Source organism: Salvelinus namaycush, chromosome 29, assembly GCF_016432855.1.
Source record: "Salvelinus namaycush isolate Seneca chromosome 29, SaNama_1.0, whole genome shotgun sequence".
Classification (NCBI taxonomy): Eukaryota; Metazoa; Chordata; class Actinopteri; order Salmoniformes; family Salmonidae; genus Salvelinus; species Salvelinus namaycush.
In genome coordinates, this window is record NC_052335.1 from 4,233,478 (window position 1) to 4,256,825 (window position 23,348).

The window sequence follows — 23,348 nt, forward strand, 5'->3', positions numbered from 1 at the left end:
GAAGGGTTGGGTGCTCTACGTGTTTGTGGCTGTGTGTGGGTGTCAGTGTGAGGAGGGGGAAGGGTTGGGTGCTGTACGTGTTCGTGGCTGTGTGTGGGTGTCAGTGTGAGGAGAGGGAAGGGTTGGGTGCTCTACGTGTTCGTGGCTGGGTGTCAGTGTGAGGAGGGGGAAGGGTTGGGTGCTCTACATGTTCGTGGCTGTGTGTGGGTGTCAGTGTGAGGAGAGGGAAGGGAAGGGTTGGGTGCTGTACGTGTTCGTGGCTGTGTGTGGGTGTCAGTGTGAGGAGGGGGAAGGGTTGGGTGCTCTACGTGTTCGTGGCTGTGTGTGGGTGTCAGTGTGAGGAGGGGGAAGGGTTGGGTGCTCTACGTGTTCGTGGCTGTGTGTGGGTGTCAGTGTGAGGAGGGGGAAGGGTTGGGTGCTCTACGTGTTCGTGGCTGTCAGTGTGAGGAGAGGGAAGGGTTGGGTGTTCTACGTGTTCGTGGCTGTGTGTGGGTGTCAGTGTGAGGAGGGGGAAGGGTTGGGTGCTCTACGTGTTCGTGGCTGTGTGTGGGTGTCAGTGTGAGGAGAGGGAAGGGTTGGGTGCTCTACGTGTTCGTGGCTGTGTGTGTGTGTCAGTGTGAGGAGAGGGAAGGGTTGGGTGCTCTACGTGTTCGTGGCTGTGTGTGGGTGTCAGTGTGAGGAGAGGGAAGGGTTGGGTGTTCTACGTGTTCGTGGCTGTGTGTGGGTGTCAGTGTGAGGAGAGGGAAGGGAAGGGTTGGGTGCTCTACGTGTTCGTGGCTGTGTGTGGGTGTCAGTGTGAGGAGAGGGAAGGGTTGGGTGCTCTACGTGTTCGTGGCTGTGTGTGGGTGTCAGTGTGAGGAGGGGGAAGGGTTGGGTGCTGTACGTGTTCGTGGCTGTGTGTGGGTGTCAGTGTGAGGAGGGGGAAGGGTTGGGTGCTCTACGTGTTCGTGGCTGTGTGTGGGTGTCAGTGTGAGGAGAGGGAAGGGTTGGGTGCTGTACGTGTTCGTGGCTGTGTGTGGGTGTCAGTGTGAGGAGAGGGGAGGGTTGGGTGTTCTACGTGTTCGTGGCTGTGTGTGGGTGTCAGTGTGAGGAGAGGGAAGGGTTGGGTGCTGTACGTGTTCGTGGCTGTGTGTGGGTGTCAGTGTGAGGAGAGGGAAGGGTTGGGTGTTCTACGTGTTCGTGGCTGTGTGTGGGTGTCAGTGTGAGGAGAGGGAAGGGTTGGGTGCTGTACGTGTTCGTGGCTGTGTGTGGGTGTCAGTGTGAGGAGGGGGAAGGGTTGGGTGCTCTACGTGTTCGTGGCTGTGTGTGGGTGTCAGTGTGAGGAGAGGGAAGGGTTGGGTGCTGTACGTGTTCGTGGCTGTGTGTGGCTGTCAGTGTGAGGAGGGGGAAGGGTTGGGTGCTCTACGTGTTCGTGGCTGTGTGTGGGTGTCAGTGTGAGGAGAGGGAAGGGTTGGTGCTGTACGTGTTCGTGGCTGTGTGTGGGTGTCAGTGTGAGGAGAGGGAAGGGTTGGGTGCTCTACGTGTTCGTGGCTGTGTGTGGGTGTCAGTGTGAGGAGGGGGAAGGGTTGGGTGCTGTACGTGTACGTGGCTGTGTGTGGGTGTCAGTGTGAGGAGGGGGAAGGGTTGGGTGCTGTACGTGTTCGTGGCTGTGTGTGGGTGTCAGTGTGAGGAGGGGGAAGGGTTGGGTGCTGTACGTGTACGTGGCTGTGTGTGGGTGTCAGTGTGAGGAGAGGGAAGGGAAGGGTTGGGTGCTGTACGTGTTCGTGGCTGTGTGTGGGTGTCAGTGTGAGGAGGGGGAAGGGTTGGGTGCTGTACGTGTACGTGGCTGTGTGTGGGTGTCAGTGTGAGGAGAGGGAAGGGAAGGGTTGGGTGCTGTACGTGTTCGTGGCTGTGTGTGGGTGTCAGTGTGAGGAGAGGGAAGGGTTGGGTGCTCTACGTGTTCGTGGCTGTGTGTGGGTGTCAGTGTGAGGAGAGGGAAGGGTTGGGTGCTCTACGTGTTCGTGGCTGTCAGTGTGAGGAGAGGGAAGGGTTGGGTGCTCTACGTGTTCGTGGCTGTGTGTGGGGGTCAGTGTGAGGAGAGGGAAGGGTTGGGTGCTCTACGTGTTCGTGGCTGTGTGTGGGTGTCAGTGTGAGGAGAGGGAAGGGTTGGGTGCTCTACGTGTTCGTGGCTGTGTGTGGGTGTCAGTGTGAGGAGAGGGAAGGGTTGGGTGCTCTACGTGTTCGTGGCTGTGTGTGGGTGTCAGTGTGAGGAGAGGGAAGGGAAGGGTTGGGTGCTCTACGTGTCCGTGGCTGTGTGTAGGTGGGTGGAGTTGAATGTGTCAATGCGAGGAGGTTGAGAGTTGGATGTGTGCAGCTTTTTTGTGGGTATAAGTATGAATGTTGAGGTCTACAGGTGTTTGTGGGTGGAGGTGTTATGGGTTACGTCAGTGTGGTAGTGAATGTTGTGGTCTGTTGGTGTTTGTGGGTGTGTGTGGGTGGAGGTGTTATGGGTTACGTCAGTGTGGTAGTGAATGTTGTGGTCTGTTTGTGGGTGTGTGTGGGTGGAGGTGTTATGGGTTACGTCAGTGTGGTAGTGAATGTTGTGGTCTGTTGGTGTTTGTGGGTGTGTGTGGGTGGAGGTGTTATGGGTTACGTCAGTGTGGTAGTGAATGTTGTGGTCTGTTGGTGTTTGTGGGTGTGTGTGGGTGGAGGTGTTATGGGTTACGTCAGTGTGGTAGTGAATGTTGTGGTCTGTTGGTGTTTGTGGGTGTGTGTGGGTGGAGGTGTTATGGGTTACGTCAGTGTGGTAGTGAATGTTGTGGTCTGTTGGTGTTTGTGGGTGTGTGTGGGTGGAGGTGTTATGGGTTACGTCAGTGTGGTAGTGAATGTTGTGGTCTGTTTGTGGGTGTGTGTGGGTGGAGGTGTTATGGGTTACGTCAGTGTGGTAGTGAATGTTGTGGTCTGTTGGTGTTTGTGGGTGTGTGTGGGTGGAGGTGTTATGGGTTACGTCAGTGTGGTAGTGAATGTTGTGGTCTGTTGGTGTTTGTGGGTGTGTGTGGGTGGAGGTGTTATGGGTTACGTCAGTGTGGTAGTGAATGTTGTGGTCTGTTGGTGTTTGTGGGTGTGTGTGGGTGGAGGTGTTATGGGTTACGTCAGTGTGGTAGTGAATGTTGTGGTCTGTTGGTGTTTGTGGGTGTGTGTGGGTGGAGGTGTTATGGGTTACGTCAGTGTGGTAGTGAATGTTGTGGTCTGTTTGTGGGTGTGTGTGGGTGGAGGTGTTATGGGTTACGTCAGTGTGGTAGTGAATGTTGTGGTCTGTTGGTGTTTGTGGGTGTGTGTGGGTGGAGGTGTTATGGGTTACGTCAGTGTGGTAGTGAATGTTGTGGTCTGTTGGTGTTTGTGGGTGTGTGTGGGTGGAGGTGTTATGGGTTACGTCAGTGTGGTAGTGAATGTTGTGGTCTGTTGGTGTTTGTGGGTGTGTGTGGGTGTGTGTGGGTGGAGGTGTTGGGATGTGTGTCAGTGAATGAAGAAACAACGTAGACAGGAGTTACTGCTGATTGAGAGGATCAACCATGTTGCTGCTCTAAGGTTGTCAGTAAATAGCCGGCTACAAACTAGCTAGCTAAGTAGAATTAGTCTTGGGAGTAGCCTATTGTATAGCCTACTTTGTTTGCTCCCAATGCCAGCTTTCGGGCAGAGTCTGTGCGCTTGGTGACACACAACCCATCATGGAGAATCATCCCTCATCCATACAAGGAGGAAGTAGCCTATGCTAGGCTAGCTATACAGGCTATGCATCGATATACAGTGTGGGAGTAGCCTATGCTAAGCTAGCTATACAGGCTATGCATCGATATACAGTGAGGTAGTAGCAATGTTTTCTTATCATGAGCAGGAGATGGTGTCGCGCAGCTCAGGAGACCACCGCAAGGCACTATCAGTGATAGCTGACTTTTTATGGGTCATCCCAGTCACATTAGTGACATTGACTTGACTTGCGCCGGCAGTCACACTTTAAATATTGTACAAATTATTTCTGGCAATATTATTCTTTGGAACCCTATTCCCTTACAGTTTAAGCTAGAAATGCATTCTCTTAATTTGAAACTGGTCTGGATTAGTGCACTAGTATCTCGACAATTTTACTGCTTTTCTGCTCTGAGCAAATCAGAGTATCTGTTAGCTCATTAGTGCATACTGTAGCATGAGTCAGACTAGTATATATTTTACGGTATCATTTCAGTCAACGTAGTTACATTTACTTCACTTATCTGCAGCAGTAGGTTTAAGCTCTGATTATTAGCCATTTCTAATCATGTGTCATACATTTTACATAGGTAGTAGTCCCTGTCCGTCTACCTTCGTGTTCTAGTAGTATTATTATTCTAGTGACAGTTTACTGACTCTATTCTTAGTTTATCGTATGCTATTGTATTGTATGCTAATTGTAGTGATCGTGTCATTCTAGTCATCATCAGGGGTGAAAGTAGATTTCATTTCTTCCTGGTACTTATGGGCCTAATCATAGAATTCCATATAGAACCCCTATTAATTCAATAGGATCTCTGTGGGACTATTCGTAAAGATTTGTCATTTAACTTTTCAAATGTATTACCTTTTATTGGGGCATAAACACAACCAGTTATGTTTTTATCTGATTGTCAAACAATCACTTCAAACCGCTCCTTTACTAGAGTACCCGCGCACATTCAACCAGTCGCAACATACTGCATTTCCAGCCTCTAAACTGTTTGTATGGTGAATGGAAAGAGAACTCTTTAACACAAAACACCAAAAAGTGGAATGGCATTTGGTGATTGTCATTAGGCCAGAATCTTTTGAGTTCACTGCTGCGAACGCGTCTCAATGTCAGCCACTTATCTCTGCCTTGGCATTTTGGATTGTAGACCACCCGTTTTCAAGTCCATTCGCACATTTTTCATGCCTCTGACATGCGGCAATGATACATAATTGTGAAATAGCCTACAGTTTACATATTTGTTTTAATTATTGTGATAGGCTCATGTTTTACTGGTACGGCGTACCCCCGCTATTTATTTTGCCGGGACGCAGTACCGGACCGCCTTACTTTCACCCCTGGTCAGAATGTATTAGCTACTGAGCCTAACCATGCACATGCTCCTACAAATGTGATATCGGCAGCCATGCCATATGCAATACCGTGTATAGATAACGAAGCAAAGAATATCAGCGAACACCTGAATGTGCTAGCAGTCACCATTGCATAAGAGTTGCAGCCTAAAAAACACATGATAGAAGTAGTATGTAAGACATGAAGCTAACAACATGCAAGCAGAAGATAAATAATAGGAGCTAATACACAATGACTATAATGAAGTGATCACTACAATTAGCATTCAAATAACACTACAGCCTCAATTTACATGTAATACTACTGCCTAACCCTAACCTGAAATCTGAGGAAGAAAGGTTAGGGTTATCACCTTGGACCTTAGTGGGGAAGCCGAAGCTGTATAGCTGTGCGATGACCAATCAAGGCTTGCTACAGTTTCAACCGTGTTGCCTAACCCCGTTGATGCTAGCATTACCTAGCAGGCGGCGGGCTTGCTAAACACTCACATGGCGATAAGCTGTTGGCGATCAAGCGGACATTGCCTCTAATGGGAACGTCTGTTTTGAGAGTTTATTTCCAACATCAAGGCTAATTCTATTAATCTACGGCGTCTATTTCTCTCGTTATCAGGTCATTTATTATTTACTCATGGCTTACCGGCAGATACTGTTAAGACATAAACCTTCCGCTCAAGTAGACAATTTTTTTAGGCCTAGGTTTTAGATTATCATGTCACTCTCACTGCACGCTCCTGCTGAGCAGTATTAGTAGGTCATTAGGCTATTTAGATAGCGACGTAACCACCTGTACTAACGTTTAGTTGAGGTTTTGGGAGGGGTTTGTTAGTAATACCGTCTGTATGTTGTTTTATGCCATGTGATGGTGTGTCATGGCTGAGCTGTGCCACTCTGCAGCAGTCTACTGTCCGCTCTTCTCTCTGTACAATGTCTTCTGTTATATAACCACGTATACCGTTTCTATTCCAATTTCAGTCAGGCACATGCAGCCTTTCTCATCATGGTTTCGATAGCGGGGATTCAATTCATATCGGGTGTCAGGACACTTTGGCGTGCAGTCTGCTCAGGAATCCATCTGTCCGCCTTCTTTTCATGGACTACGGAGAAGCAACCAGCATGCATATCAAAGAGTATCTCTCCTCACTCTGTTTAGGCAACAGTGTTGAGGTTACATTACGCTTTCCAGAGGTGGTCCGTATGATGGCTTTAGGGGTTCTTCAGTCTGAATAAGCTCAATGTTCCTTCCCTTTAATCTTGCATGATCTCTTATGTTCTGTTTGCATTATGGACACTCACATGCTATCTGTACTCTCATACACTCCAAGATGAAAGAATTAGCATGGAACATCAGTCATCTTCACCAGAACAAATACTGCTTTGTCCTCTCGTTCATGTTATGCTACCTGCATGCTGAGCAGCACATGGCAAACAGCACATGGCAAACCTTTGTTAAACATTGATGCTGGCAACCAATGACAAGATACTGGAATTCATCACAGCTCTGATTCCTTCGTCAGCGTTGCAGCTAGTTATGAGCCACCCAATTCTGCTGCTACTGCTTCTCAATCGTTCCCAACTTCACCCTCAAGATCATGGATCGTGGAGCCTACATGAGTTCCTGCAGTATTGCCATATGGCAGTATTGCAGTATGATCATAATTCGGGTCAGTCCTGTAGTCCAGTTGCTATGTTGCATAGGTAGAATATCCTCATATACCAAGATTACAACTCATCCCTGCTTCAGCGAAGCCCCCGGTGGTGCATCTATTGTAGGCGGTTGGCTAGGTAATGGCCAGCGGGTTCATACGATTTAAGGTTGCCTAATTAGATAGGTAGAATATTTCCCCATGTACCAAGATGACAGCTCATCTTGCCTCAGAGTGTACCCGGCGGTGCATCGTGTTAGAAATAGATATACTGCTGCATTAGCTCATGCTAGTCATAGTTAGTATTCACACATAGGCCTAGTAGACAATCCCGTAACGGTAGAATTCCTTCACTGGTCTATTGAGAGCTCCTAACGGCGATGAATTTACCTGCCAGTACCATGCCTCATTAAGTTTGCTAAGATGGCGTCAGCGGTGGTCAATAGCCTACAGGTTGCCGTCTTTGCTGGCTACTTGATATAAGTACATTGCATATAGCTACAGGTGGTTGGCTGACTCATATAGCTACAGGTGGTTGGCTGACTCATATAGCTACAGGTGGTTGGCTGACTTAGGGTTGCTTGTTAAATAAGGAGATCATGTAGACCCACCAGATGATCACTCATTTAGTTCCAGCGAAAGCACCCAGCGGTGCGTCTCCAGGGCGGCTGGGTTCGTACCGCTTACAGTTGCTAGTTGGATAAGTAGAATATTCTCATATACCAAGATGACAGCTCATCTTGCCTCAAGCGAGGGAACCCGGCAGTGGATCATACGAGAAATATAAAGCATACGTTGCACAGCTCATGCTACAAGACTGTATACTATGGTTAATATTCACACATACAGTCTTGCACTGGTAGAATGACTTTAGCTGGTCTATTTAATCATATGTAAACAGTGCTTTCTGCCGTAGCTACACATCTGTCATATGGTTCTGCTGTTTTGGGGGACTGGTATAGCTTACTGCGCTCAATGCTTGTAGGTAATGTTATATATTAACGCTTTGCTTGAGCAATGAGCTGCCCTGAAGGAGCACAGCCTATATCGGTTAATTGACCACAAAGCAACATTTTGCAAGGGCCATCTCAGTCTTTGGACTTGCACCCCATTGAAAACCTGTGGTTTGAATTAAAGAGGGCAGTCCATAAAAGCAGACAAAGGATATCAAGGAATCTCTAGAAAGATTCTGTATGGAGGAATGGTTTGAAGATCCCTCCCAACGAGTTCTCCAATTTCCTAAAACATTTTAGAAAAAGGCTCGGTGTCATTATCCCCGCAAGGGGAGGGTGCAACAGTATTTAAAACAGGGGTGCCAATAAATTTGACCGCTATCTTTGGGAAACAAAATGTATTACTTGTTCAACAAAATCTCTATCTGAGCAATTGTATTAGTATAAAATTCCCCAATGTTTTTGAGCATACAATATAGCTCAGTATTTGTATTATTTATTTTGTAGTCTTTTTGGCTCATCTTTATCAAGGGTGCCAATAATTATGAACCTGACTGTATGCGAGACTGAATGTTCCCTAAACACGGGAAACTGTTGAGCGTGAAAAACCCATCAGCGTTGCAGCTCGAGCTGCAACCGGTGCGCCTGGCTTCTACTACCATACCCCGTTCAACGGCACTTAAATATTTTGTCTTGCCCATTCACCCTCTGAATTGCACACATACACAAGCCATGTCTCAATTGTCTCAAGGTTTAAAAATCCTTCTTTAACCTGTCTCCTCTCCTTAACAAGTGACATTAATAAGGGATCACAGTTTTCACCTGGATCCACCTGGTCAGTCTATGTCATGGAAAGTGTATGTGCTATGGGTTTTTAATCAATAAAACGTCACAATACGGTGCAGTGTTCGATTTGGCCGCTGGAGGGCAAGGAGACCCCCAGCTCCACTAAACCACAGACAACTATGTGCCGTTTTTATCATCTCATCACCTCTTAAAGAGCATAGTCAGAACTACACATTTTTTATTACTCTACATGCTCTATCATCAGTTATGCAGCAAGTCACTGCATGCTTTTCATGATCAGTAAACTTCAATTGATCGTGTCATTTCAGATACGTGAGGGTAGCCTATCCATTTGGCATGTAGCTAGCTAAGCAAACAACGTTTGCAGCTCACATAACTGCTGTCAAACTCCACACAGTTGTCACTGACTAGTTGGATAGTCATTTCCCACTGAGCAAAGCATTCTTAGATAAAAAAAACATTGAAATCAGGTTTTGGCTTGGCAGACCTTATTTCTTTATTGACATGTCAATAAAACTCATGAATATAGCTACTTGGCAAATGTTGTCCTGAAAATAAAATGGTAAAACACTTCAATGTGAGACTAAATATGAGGGCAGGGCAAGCAGATGAATGAAAGTAGTGAATTTCATGTTGTTTCAGATTCAGGGATTGGCTGGGACGTTTTAACAAGACTGGAGTGTCTCTCTAACTATCCTCGCTAGGAGAATGACAAGGGGAGAGTGGTGAAACGTAGTGAACTGGCCGGTATGCAGCTTTGATGTTTGCCATGCCCATGTAGGGAATGTTCCATAGGCTTTCCATAGGTCTAGAGTAGACCAGGTGGACTCACACTCACAAACAAATTCCAGCTTTAATCGCTTAAAAGGACGATTGACCAAGATATGACCCACCTGCAGATTTATAGTAAGGGCTTTTTCCAAGTACGAATATGATGTGGTATGTCTGCATGCAGCATTAACATTGCTGGATTAGAGTCCCATTGTTACCAGTTCCAGTTCCATAGTGCGGTGATCATTGTACTATGCCTGGCATAGCTTATGTGAATGACTGCCGTGACCTTTAAGAATTAGTTGAGGTGTGACTAAAACAACATTGAGGCAGGGATTGAACCCAACGCAAATTAACGACTTAAGCACAGAAATAGATTTATAGGCAATTTAAGGCAATTTCACAAAAGTTCGCAGAGATCCCCATTCGCTGCTAACTGCTCGAAGAGAAATCACCTCGGTTGTTTATCTGCGTTTGTTTGAATCCCTGCCTCACTTGATCTTCTCTCCCTGTCGTGGAGTTATTCTTTACTGTGAACACTTGGGAAATAAATACTATTTCGTTTCTCTTCAAGTCCAGTAGCTAGCCAACTAAGCTTACCTGGAAGAGCGGTCCAATGTCAACGTCAAATCCCAGGTCAGCGAATCCCGTAGCGATGACCTTTGCCCCCCTGTCATGGCCGTCCTGGCCCATCTTGGCCACCAGCAGACGAGGGTTCCTGCCCTCATGCTTCTTAAATTCTACCACCCTGGGAGAAGATTAATAAGTCATATCAATAGTTATTAATAATTAAGTGTTTCATTGTACACAACCACCTTGGACACTCAATAGAGGACAGGGAAGGAGAGGTCATTTTAGGGACTGTAGTGATGGCTGGGTAGTATTCATTAGACACCAAACAGAAGAAAACGAACTGAAACAAGGAAGGACTACCGTAACTTGTCCAAAAATAAACATATTTTTGTTTTCCGTTGCAAAATGCTTTGGTATGGTGTGCTCTAATGAACACAACCTGTATGTGTAGTGGTCAGTCTAGCATAAAAGGGCTCAGATGGGTGGATGCTACTGTACAAATGGGTGGTTGATGAGGTCAGTTACCTTTGCTTTGAATAATGCACTATATAAATGCAAATTATTGCATTGGTGTATTTGCCAGCAAAGAGCTTCGATTTTCTTCTTAAACTCCACAACCCTGTTCAGAAATGTGTAATATTATTCAAGTTTAGGTCTTGAAAGGCTCTAGACAAATTAAATGTATTGTAATTCCAGACACAACAACAGCAATAGTGACTTGATGGGGGAGAAAGTTGAAAACCCTGAGCACAAACAATCACATAGGAGGTTCAACAAGGGCCTTCAAACATCTTCTCCATGCATTGCTGAAGAGTAGAAGCATGCCAATCACTTTGGCTTCCCAAGGGGACAACCATCTAGCCTGGTTAAGCCAGACTGAATGCTGCGTCCCTTGAGAACAAACCTGATTTAGGCTCTGTCTATGAGAGGAAAAGCTTAGTATAGACTCATAGGAATCCTGCTGTAGCTGAACTGTTCTGCAGATCGATCAGATCGAGTCAAGAGGTGGCAGTCAGCTTACTGGGAAGGAAAATGCAGACAAGTAGAGTGACTGGTTCAAATCCCAGGACAGGCACACAGTGGGATGAGCAAGTGGAAGGTTGCTGGTGTCAGAGCCATTCTGCCCTTGAGCAAGGCATTTAACCTGGAAATTGTTCTGCACTGCAGTTGACCCTGTGCTAATTTCAAGTGTGTGTGTGTGTGTGTGTGTTGTATGGTTGGGCGATATTACTGATGATACTATCGAGGATGACAGCCATCGTCGATGGTGACGACCTCATGATGGGACAAACGATACCTAACCTATTTCAACTTGACTGCCGCCCCGCAGGAAAGAGCCGAGACAGGCAGCGCAAAGCAGGGCAGTGCATGGATGACATTCCGAGTCAGGCTATAACAAATATGGATATAGTTATTTCAAAAAAAAATTTGTATTTACAGAATGCAAGATAACTATGTAGACAGAGCTAAGAGTTTCACCAAAGCAGCACAAAATGTTAGATCAGAAAATGTTTTTGTTTTGCAAGGGCCAAAAGTCGAGGTAAATTGTTATAGCGGACATTTATTATTTTAAAAGCCACATTTTCGATTTTCTCTCAATTTGATATGAACATGACTTGACACAGCTTTATTTTGAATGTCAAATATTTCAGGCCACAAAAAGTGAAATTCAGCTAACAATGCCAAGATGGAAAAATCAAATGAGAAGTCAAAAAACTTAGGCTACAGCTGAGCAAAGCTTATGAAAGAAAGGATGCATAGCCAATAGTCGGCTTATAGGCCTATTTCCATGTTATTCTAACAATGTTCAACCTACCTACAACGCATAGTAAGCCCTGGCCTAATAAGAGGAGGATGAGGCAAAAATGCAAATCAGTATATAATTATCCAGTTCTAAGGACAGCAGAGTTGCTTGCTCTGCAGCCCATGATGATTAACAAACCATCACCCGATGTTGACTTTGTGTCACTCGCACTTCGGCACACACAGACACACAGATAGGCTTAGGCTACACATCTCTTTCGTGTCACATCTCCAATAGAGTAGAATAGTCTACTAGAAAATATTTGGCTCCACTATCTTGTGTCAATGTTCCGATTCCTCTCCCGTAACATGCGAGTGATGGCTAGCAGTGGTTTTTTCTCTCTTTTTTAAATTATTATTGGCTGCTAGGAGGCGAAAACATCTTCTGACATTTTATAAGAGCAGAATCATGATAGGACAAAGCTGATATCGCCCAACCATGTTTCAATATGTTTTGTGTTATTCAATATTGCTACAAACCCTAGTATGCTGTCTCAGGGGGTTGAAAACAGAGCAGAGAAGATATTCTACATTCTAACAGATTAAGTACAACAGAGAATCAAGTACTATTTTCTTTCTGCTCTTACCGGTTGTGCGTTGTGGAGATCTCCTCATGCTCTCCGAACTCGCTGCGGTAGGCTCCGCTCACCATCCTGGTGCTGGCTTTATGTTCCCCAAACACAGCCTTCATGGCATCCGTGATCTCCCCTACAGAACATCTGGGGAATGCACAACAACATGTTTCAACAACACTTCTATTTTAATAAAATATACCAGCAGGGTTTCACAACGCTCTCCTTCAATACCAGTTCAGCTTACTTTATTTATTTAAATCAGGATTGTCTATTCCGTAACAACTGCATTGCACTGATCGCCAGGGAGTCCTGGGTTCAAAGAAAAATGCTGTTATGTATTTATTAGGTGATTGTTTATGTCAGTGTTTCCCAAACCACTGCACTGAGGCTAGGTAACACTGTCACCACCGATAAATCCACGATAATCGAGAATTTCAATAAGCATTTCTCTACAGCTGGCCATGCTTTCCTCCTGGCTACCCCAACCCCGGCCAACAGCTCCGCACCCCTCGCAGCTACTTGCACAAGCCTCCTCAGCTTCTCCTTCACCCAAATCCAGATAGCAGATGTTCTGAAAGAGCTGCAAAACCTGGACCCGTACAAATCAGCTGGGCTAGACAATCTGGACCAGACAATCTGGACCCTCTCTTTCTAAAATTATCCGCCGCCATTGTTGCAACCCCTATTACCAGTCTGTTCAACCTCTCTTTCGTATCGTCCGAGATCCCTAAAGATTGGAAAGCTGCCGCGGTCATCCCCCTCTTCAAAGGGGGTGACACTCTAGACCGAAACTGTTAAAGACCTATATCCATCCTGCCCTGCCTTTCTAAAGTCTTCGAAAGCCAAGTTAATAAACAGATCACTGACCATTTCGAATCCCACCGTACCTTCTCCTCTGTGCAATCCAGTTTCCAAGCTGGTCATGGGTGCACCTCAGCCACGCTCAAGGTACTAAACGATATCATAACCGCCATCGATAAAAGATTGTACTGTGCAGCCGTCTTCATCGACCTGGCCAAGGCATTCAACTCTGTCAATCACTGCATTCTTATCGGCAGACTCAACAGCCTTGGTTTCTCAAATGACTGCCTCGCCTGGTTCACCAACTACTTCTCAGACAGAGTTCAGTGTGTCAAATCGGAGGGCATGTTGTCCGGACCTCTGGCGGTCTCTATGGGGGTACCACAGGGTTCAATTCTCGGTTCGACTCTTTTCTCTGTATATATCAACGATGTCGCTCTTGCTGCGGGTGATTCTCTGATCCACCTCTACGCAGACGACACCATTCTGTATACATCTGGCCCTTCTTTGGACACTGTGTTAACAAACCTCCAAACGAGCTTCAATGCCATACAACACTCCTTCCGTGGCCTCCAACTGCTCTTAAACGCTAGTAAAACTAAATGCATGCTTTTCAACCGTTCGCTGCCCGCACCCGCCCGCCTGACCAGCATCACTACTCTGGACAGTTCTGACTAGGAATATGTGGACAACTACAAATACCTAGGTGTCTGACTAGACTGTAAACTCTCCTTCCAGACTCATATTAAACATCTACAATCCAAAATTAAATCTAGAATCGGCTTTCTATTTCGTAACAAAGCCTCCTTCACTCACGCCGCCAAACATACCCTTGTAAAACTGACTATTCTACCAATCCTCGACTTCGGAGATATCATTTACAAAATAGCCTCAAACACTCTACTCAGCAAACTGGATGCAGTCTATCACAGTGCCATCCGTTTTGTCACCAAAGCCCCATATACCTCCCACCACTGCAACCTTTATGCTCTAGTCGGCTGGCCCTCGCTACATATTCGGCGCCAGACCCACTGGCTCCAAGTCATAAGTCTTTGCTAGGTAAAGCTCCACCTTATCTCAGCTCACTGGTCACGATAACAACACCCACCCGTAGCACGCGCTCCAGCAGGTATATCTCACTGGTCATCCCCAAAGCCAACACCTCTTTTGACCGCCTTTCCTTCCAGTTCTCTGCTGCCAATGACTGGAACGAATTGCAAATATTGCTGAAGCTGGAGACATATATTTCCATCACTAACTTTAAACATCAGCTATCCGAGCAGCTAACCGATCGCTGCAGCTGTACATAGCCCATCTGTAAATAGCCCATCCAATCTACCTACCTCATCCCCATATTGTTTTTAATGTACTTTTCTGCTCTTTTGCACACCAGTATTTCTACTTGCACATCATCATCTGCACATCTATCACTCCAGTGTTAATTTGCTAAATTGTAATTTCTTGCTACTATGGCCTATTTATTGCCTTACCTCCTCACGCCATTTGCACACACTGTATATAGACTTTTCTTTTTTCTATTGTGTTATTGACTGTGCACTTGTTTATTCCATGTGTAACTCTGTGTTGTTGTTTCTGTCGCACTGCTTTGCTTTATCTTGGCCAGGTCGCAGTTGTAAATGAGAACTTGTTCTCAACTAGCCTAACTGGTTAAATAAAGGTGAAATATATATATTTTTTTTTAATTAAAAAAACTTTCCTCTCCTAGAGACCTTCCTGTCAGTTCATCTTATTTGAGCTAATCCAGAACTAGCCCACCGGAGTCAAGTATTCAAAGGCTCTGTGATTGATTACCAGTAGAAGACAGGTGGAGGCAGGTGGGCTTGTGCTGAATGGATCAAATAAGTGGAACTGGCTGGTGGGATGCCTACTAGAGGAGAGGTTTAGGAAACATTGACAAACAATCCCCTGAAAAGAAAAACATGTATTCTTTGAATACGTACTGTATAATCATGTTGTTATACCCTACTGAACATCTGCGGGATAAATAACTATATCGCCGTGCACCACATAGGCAATATGTGGCAATTTCAGATTTACTCCATCTCTCCTTCAACTTTACCCCATGTCTCCTTTGATTTCATATACTGTACAGTCCTTATCGTTTTTAATTGCGTGTATAATCAAGTATGCAATTGCTGCTGAATTAAATGGTTTGCCAGTCCTATAAAGTGCCCTACAAGTAAGTCTTACCACCATCTGTTATGTCTTTACTTTTCCATCTGTTTTACAGCTTGATTTTACAGTGGCTACACTCGCAGGACGCCATACATGTGTAACCGAGTTCATCTTCAGTGTGGTCACATAGTAGCCCACTTCACTAGATATTGTGCAGTGGCTATTGCTTTACATAGCCACATAGGCCTACACTACACTAAACCCGTATTGTGCAATGTTTATAACTACACATTAGTGGGGGGGGGGGGGGGGGTCTGGATCAAAAAGGGTGGGAGTGGCAGGGCTCTGTCGGCCCGGCTGAATTTCCAAGATTATTTTAGAGGCCCCAACCCAAATTTTTTGTGTTTTTTCCATCACATAAAATTTTATTTAAAAAAATGTAATAAAATTATAGGCGGCCCACCCAAGGATTTCAATGGCTGAAACACTCCTGCACATTGTGCTATGACTATTCCTTTTCATAGCACATACTAACAGTAATACTGTTGCTTTAAAACCAACTGGTGTTTTTAAATGTTCTTACGGTGTTCTGTTGGTATGTTTATCCTTCAGGATGGTTTTATGTACACTGTCCTTGGGCGTTTTAAAAGGCAGTTATTAACAAAATGTACAACTGTTGCCATCACCGTTATCATTGTTTACACTACAGAGCATCTTTGTCTGTCTGGCTGTAGAGAATGGTCATATGGTCTGTTAAAATGGCATCTGTCCCTGTTCTAGCCATTCCTTTACCACATACATAACTTTAAAACCAGAAGTGTTTAAATCATGTGATGCCAAGTGATTTGGGAAAATCTCAACAAACTAACAGGGAGAGGAGCTGAAAAGTACAAAAAACATCCTGAATTAAAGGTTAATGGGAATTCTAATTCAAGACTCCGATTTCATATCCACTACCTTTAACAAGGGCAGAGAACTGATCAAATATTTTCAACCAAGACCACAGTTCTCAATCCCATAGATAATAATAAACCAATATTCAGAATTCTTGAAATCTCCGCGTCAGCAGTGGACAGTATTATTAGCTTCTTCAGGAGCTCTAGAACAAAATATGTATTTGGTCTAGACACTGTATTCCTGAAGAGACAAAAATATTCTCTGATTGCCCCTATTGTACATCTAGTTAATCTGTCCATCAAATACGGGTTCTTCCCCAATGCTTGGAAGTCTGCTGCAGTGATACCCGTTTTAATTTCTGGTGACCCTACACTGGTGGAAAATTACCGACCTATAAGCATTCTTCCAGTGCTATCAAAAGTAGCTGAAAGATGGGTGGCTGATCATCTGACTGATCACCTCATTCAGGGAAACTCCATACATCACATGCAATTTGGATTCAGAACTAACCATTCTACCGAAACAGCCAATTGCTATTTTCTGGAGTGCATTAAATCTAAACTGGACATAGGTGGTGAAGTCGCTGCAGTCTTTTTGGATCTTAAAAAGGCCTTTGATACTGTGAATGATGAGGTCCTCTTATCCAAACCACCCTCCCTTAATGTGTCCACTGAAGTCATTGTTGGATGTATTCCTATCTGACGTCAAAGGGTGCGTTTGGGGGACACTCAGTCGGCCACTCTTTACAATAACATTGGGGTCCCACAAGGGTCAATATTAGGTCCCCTTCTGTTTACCATCTATATGAATGATCTCCCACATGCTTGCCCACAAGTTAACATGCAGATGTATGCAGACGATACAGTTCTGTATGTACACTCAAAAATAGACAACTAGTTGTTAACAAGTTCACTGAAGCTATCGTACATGTTTCTAAATGGATGACTAATTCTTGCCTGCATTTAAATATCGACAAGACTGTTTGTATGTACTTCTCTAAGAAATCCATTGATTGTTCCCAACGAGCTGTTCTTGTTAATGGAGAGAATCTGAAAGTTGTGTCTAACTTCAGGTCTAATCTCGGCGTCATTTTGGACTCCAACTTGACATTTAAGAAATATGTGAAGAAGGTGGTTAACACAGTCAAGTTTGGATTATCCAACTTTAAGTTTATAAGAACTTACCTTCCTCTGGAGGCCACCGAACTATATATGCATGCTATGATCTTCTCACATTGGAGATATTGCCTCACATGCTGGCCACAAGCAGGAGCTACTAGTCTGAAACCAATTGAATCACTCTACAAACAAACACTTGACATTTTTGATAACAAACCAAAACAGTTACCACCATTGTTATATAATTTACAAACGTAATTGATTTCGTCTGGACAGCTTTAAGCAGTATGTAGATGAAAGCCTTGTCTTTAAGGTCCTGCGTGGTCTTGCCCCTCCACCTCTATGCCGGCACATCATGCTCAAAGAATGTAACTCCAGGATAACAAGGGCAGTAACTAGAGGGGAATGCGTTGTCCCTTTGACACAGTAAATTCGGTCAATCGGCCTTCTCTGTTAGAGATATAATATACTGTAATGTAATGCACATGGACTTGAGAAGCTGCACTGATTATTGTACTTTTACATTTTCATTGAAAACATGGCTCAAATCTATCCAAACCTGTACACATGAGTTATCGGTGGTTCCTCATATGTAAGACGACAGTTGATGATAGTGTTGTTGTTGTCAGAATTATATATTATTGGATGTAATGCATTTGTATTTTGTATTGTTTTAGTGAGTATTTGTATAGTGGCTGCCCAGGGACTACTGGTGAAAATTATCTTTTGGCTAACCCCGGCACATTTACATGGATGTTGCATTATTGTAATATTGATGTTGATTAATGTGTATTGTTTCCTATAAATAAATAAATACATGTTATGCAACAGAGTGTATTTGTAGGGAGGGATATGTGGTCATTCACAAGACCTTTGTTACTTGTGTAGATTCATTTAAATTTTACTCAGCTAGTTGGAGGAATTGCTTGTATTATTGTTGGGCATGACATGTTCCCATTTTGTGTATAACGAATAGCCAATCAACAGTATTTCATGTATGAGCAAACCAAATTTCCTTCAAGGGTAATAACATTTTAGTATTATTTCTATTGACATTTCAGTCAACTTAGCCGACACTCCTAACCAGAGTGACTTACATTCAACTAGACTAAATTTAGGAGGAAAAACAACCACATACAAGTATCACAGTCATGAGCAAGATTTGGTTGGTTTTTGGTTCATGCAATTCTACTCATTTTGCCATTGGGTAAAGAGGCATTTTAGCAGTTTTAAAGCTTATTTTGTGAAATTCTACACATTTTGCAATGATATCTGAGTGAGAGTGGCTAACAAAGTCAATGGGGGCCCCTTGCAGGTCAGGGCCCGTGGGCACGTGCCCTTCGTGCCCGGTCGGCAATTCCGCCATGCTTACTACAAGTTTAGATAGCTGACAACTAATTTACCAATCTAAAAACATTTAGAGTGACAATTGAGTGACTGTCATTGACTGACATAACAAAAGGAAAACTGCTGATGCACAACCAAATTTCGAAACCGCACCTTGTGTATTCTACTATTCTAACTCTCAACAGCAAGTCAAGTTTCCTTCAAAAGTGACAATGAGCCCAGGGTTGCTGACCATAGGACTAGCGAGGGTAGTTTCTCACCTGGCTCTAGCAGCCTCCACAGCCAGCCCCAGCAGGTTCCCCTCCTTGGTACGAGCACACTCCTCTATGGCCGACAGACACCTCTTCGCCACCTCAGCATCACGACTCGCCCTCACCTGAAGGAGACACACAGACTTGATATACGTACATATAAAACAATATCTTAACTCACGTATTCCTTTTAGCTCCGAGTGAAGCAAATAGCCTCAACAGTGAATCTCCAGCGAACCCTAATATGTTCTAATTATATTTCTACGGGCTTTTCATTGTATTGATATAATGACATTGTCTACATTGCGGTTTAGTGAGATCATAGACTGTTGTGCCTTAATGGGGTCAGAATTGTCTTTTGCTTTGCTTAATATTGACAATGATGTATAACAGCCATAACACAACCCAATGTTGGCCTGGTTCCCAGTCCAAGGATATCCCTTTGCTTTGCTTCTCCACCTCTCAGTCTTGAACCCTTACTTTCGTAGAAACCATGTGTCAGAACGAGGGACGTTACATCGAACGAGACATTATTTTGAGAACAATGTTTGGCACCACACATGTTCTGGACAGGAAAATGGCCACTTACTCACAGCCTGGTGGTCCATCTCTGTTAAGTGCTTTAGCCTAGTTCTCTGCTGTGTTTGTCCACTGTCATTGCCATGACAACAATAGTCAGAGGAGTTGGACAACGCGAATACAGACCAGACTAGGGCTTAAGAATGAGAAGCCAAACCGAAGTCAAACTAAATTGACATGCTGCTGCCAAGGCAGGTACTCTTCCTGGGGTCCAGCAAAATGAAGGCAGTTCATACAATTTAAAAAAATTACAATACATTCACAGATTTCACAACACTCAGGCCTCTACTCCACCACTACCACATATCTACAGTACAAAATCCATGTGTGTGTATGCATGTGTCTGTGCCTATGTTTGTGTTGCTTCACTGTCCCCACTGTTTCATAAGGTGTTTTTTAATCTGTTTTTTAAATCTTATTTTACTGCTTGCATCAGTTACTTGATGTGGAATAGAGTTCCATGTAGTCATGGTTCTATGTAGTACTGTGTGCCTCCGATAGTCTGTTCTGGACTTGCGGACTGTGAAGAGACCTCTTGTGGATTGTGGCCCTGACAAGATTAGAATGACAACAATGTACAACACACTATGACCGAGTGTGGTCTTAGTTCGATGGCATTTTAAATGACAAAATACAACCATTTACATGATAAATACAGGGATTAATTGTCACTACAAACTGGCAATGCCACTGCTTATCGAGCCCACAAGAGGGATCACTTTGACAGTGACTCACTACCCGGTAGCACAATGAAGAGCCAGAAATGTCATTAGGGTTTGAATAATTGCAGAAGTTGGCTTCAACTCCTCAAACTGAACATCAGCCAACCAAGCCATTGGACATTCAATTACATTAATGGGGAGTTGATGTGGTGACAAAACGGCAAATTCGTTTTGGTAGGTGAATTGGGCCATTTCACTAATGTTTCCATCCAGAGTGATATTGTTAAGATTTTAAATAAAAGTAATTTCATAAACTCTTCTCTCCATTTGCAGGCTTGTTTCAGGTTCAGCTGAGGACAGACTGGGTTTGAGCCCAGCTTGTCACTAGGTAATGAGTTTGTCTTTGTCTTAATTGACCTGTCCTGACTGACCCAGAAGTCCTTTCCAGTAGCAGTGATTGTGAGTGTGATTAGGACAACAGGGAATCAGGGGGGGATGGGATGATGTCAGAAAGGCAGGAATTCCTGATTAATAAGTGAAAATCAGTACCGGTAACTCAACCTTGACAGGGATGGGTTTTCACTCAGACTGCATTTGCCAAGCTAATAACCTTCGTAGAAATTCATTGGATCCTAAACCCAGTCAGACCTAGGATTCACTTGTAGGGAGTCTGGAGAACGGAGTAGCACACACACTAATTAAGAGATTTGATCACACAGGAAACACTTAACTATGCTTCATATTCAATATCTGTGACACACTGCCTGGAGTTTGATAAACAGCATTGGCACTTGGATTGGAACCAGTGCTATGGTCAAATGAAATGAAAATAGAGCTCTTTGGCCTACGAACTGCAGTGGTGGGTTTGGCGTTGAACAACAGAAGCATTTAAAGAAAAGTCCTTCATACGTATGGTAAAATATGGTGGTGGATTTTTGATGCTATGGGCCTATTTTATTTCCACTGGTCCTGGGGCCCTTGTTAAGGTCAACGGCATCATGAACTTTACCAAGTACCATGACATTTTAGCCAAAAACCTGGTTGCCTCTGCCAGGAGGCTGACACTTGACCACAAGTGGATCTTCCAGCAAGACAATAACCACAAGCACTAATCAAAATCCACAAAGAAATGGTTAATTGATCATAATATCAACATTTCGTAATGGCCATCTCAGTCTCCAGACTTGAACCCCATTGAAAACCTGTGGTTTGAATTGAAGAGGGTAGTCCAGAAGAGCAGACGAAGAATATCAAGGATCTGGAAATATTCTGTATGGAGCAATGGTCTAAGATCTTTATTGGCATATGTATAAGTAATAATGTATAGTGCATTAGGAAAGTATTCAGACCCCTTGACTTTTTCCACATTTTGTTACGTTACAGCCTTATTCTAAAATGTATTAAAACATTTTTTAATCTACACACGTCAATCTAAACACAATAGCCCATAATGACAAAGCAACAACAACAAAAAAAGAATGAAATATGACATTTAAATACGTTTTCAGCCCCTTAACGCTACTTTGTTGAAGCACCTTTGGCATCGATTACAGCCTAGAGTCTTGGCACACCTGTATTTGGGGAGTTTCTCCCATCCTCTCAAGCTCTGTCAGGTTGGATGGGAAGTGTCGCTGCACAGCTATTTTCAGGTCTCTCCAGAGATGTTCGATCGGGTTCAAGTCCGGACTCTGGCTGGGCCACTAAAGGACATTCAGAGACTTGCCCCTAAGCCACTCCTGAGTTGTCTTGGGTGTGTGCTTAGGGTTGTTATCCTGTTGGAAGGTTAACGTTTGCCCCAGTCTGAGGTCCTAAGTGCTCTGGAGCAGGTTTTCATCAAGGATCTCTGTACTTTTCTCCGGTCATCTTTCCTGACTAGACTCCCGGTCCCTGCCGCTGAAAAACATCCCACAGCATGATGCTGCCACCACCATGCTTCACCGTAGGGATGGTTCCAGATGGTTCTTCCAGACATGACTTTTGGCATTCAGGCCAAAGAGTTCAATCTTGGTTTCATTAGACCAGAGAATCCTGTTTCTAATGGTTTGAGAGTCCTTTAGGTGCCTTTTGGCAAACTCCAAGCAACCTGTCATGTGCCTTTTACTGAAAAGTGGCTTCCATCTGGCCACACCATCATAAAGGCCTGATTGGTGGAGTGCTGCAGAAGTGGTTGTCCTTCTGGAAGGTTCTCCTATCTCCACAGAGGAACTCTGGAGCTCTGTCAGAGGCGACCATCAGGTTCTTGGTCACCCTCCTGACCAAGGCCCTTCTCCCCCGATTGCTCAGTTTGGACGGGCGGACAGCTCTAGGAAGAGTCTTGGTGGTTCCAAACTTCTTCCACTTAAGAACGATGGAGGCCACTGTGTTCTTGGGGACCTTTAATGCTGCAGACATTTTCCCCAGATCTGTGCCTCGACACAATCCTGTCTCGGAGCTCTATTCCTTCGACCTCATGCCTTGGTTTTTGCTCTGACATTTACTGTCAACTGTGGGACCTTATACAGACTAAATTGTAAATTACTAAATTGTAAATTGTGTGCCTTTCCAAATCATGTTGAATTTACCACAGGTGGATTCCAATCAAGATGTAGAAACATCAAGGATCAATGGAAACAGGATGCACCTGAGCTCAATTTCAAGTCTCATAGCAAAGGTTCTGAATACTTATGTAAATAGGGTATTTCAGTTTTTTATTTGTAACACATTTGCAAAAATGTCAAAAAACCTGTTTGCGCTTTGTCATTATTGGGTATTGTGATGTCATTATGGGGTATTGTGATGTCATTATGGGGTATTGTGTGTAGATTGATGAGGATTTGTTTTCATTTAATCCATTTTAGAATAAAGCTGTAAAGTAACAACATTTGGGAAAAAGTCTGAAAAGGGGTCTGAATACTTTCCGAAGGCACTGTATGTGTGCGTGTAAGTCTGTAATGTCTGTATTAATGTTTTTAAATATATGTCAATTCTAAAGTATTTTTGTCTGTAATGTCTTTTTCATTGTGTCGGACTCCAGGAAGACTAGTGGTCACCACTGACATCGACCAATGAGGATTCCAATAAAATCTAAATCCCTCCCAATTTTTCTCCAATCTCATAAAACATTTTAGAAAAAGGCTCAGTGACGTTATCCTCCCAAGGGGAGTATTGAAAACAGGGGTGTCAATCTTTAGTTGTTGAAATAAAATGTATTTCTCTGCGCAATTGTATTAGTATAAAATAATATAATTTCAATTTTTGGGGGGGGGAGCATACAATATAGCTCAGTATTTGTATTATTTCTTTTACACAGTGTTTTTGTTCATCTTTATCAAAGTTGACAATAATTATCAACCTGACTG

The 23,348-nt window shown here is 44.0% G+C and overlaps 1 protein-coding gene across 1 annotated transcript in view; it reads right to left on the minus strand.

Moving 5' to 3' along the window:
• LOC120024065 (methylmalonyl-CoA mutase, mitochondrial-like) overlaps positions 1-23,348 on the minus strand; it is a 48,715-nt gene that overhangs the window by 11,417 nt on the left and 13,950 nt on the right. Inside the window, exons 9-11 of the mRNA XM_038968175.1 lie at positions 18,779-18,894; positions 12,232-12,363; positions 9,869-10,016 (exon numbers count right to left, since the gene is read on the minus strand). Coding sequence (XP_038824103.1) covers positions 9,869-10,016; positions 12,232-12,363; positions 18,779-18,894 — 396 coding nt within the window. The remainder of the gene's footprint in view (positions 1-9,868; positions 10,017-12,231; positions 12,364-18,778; positions 18,895-23,348) is intronic.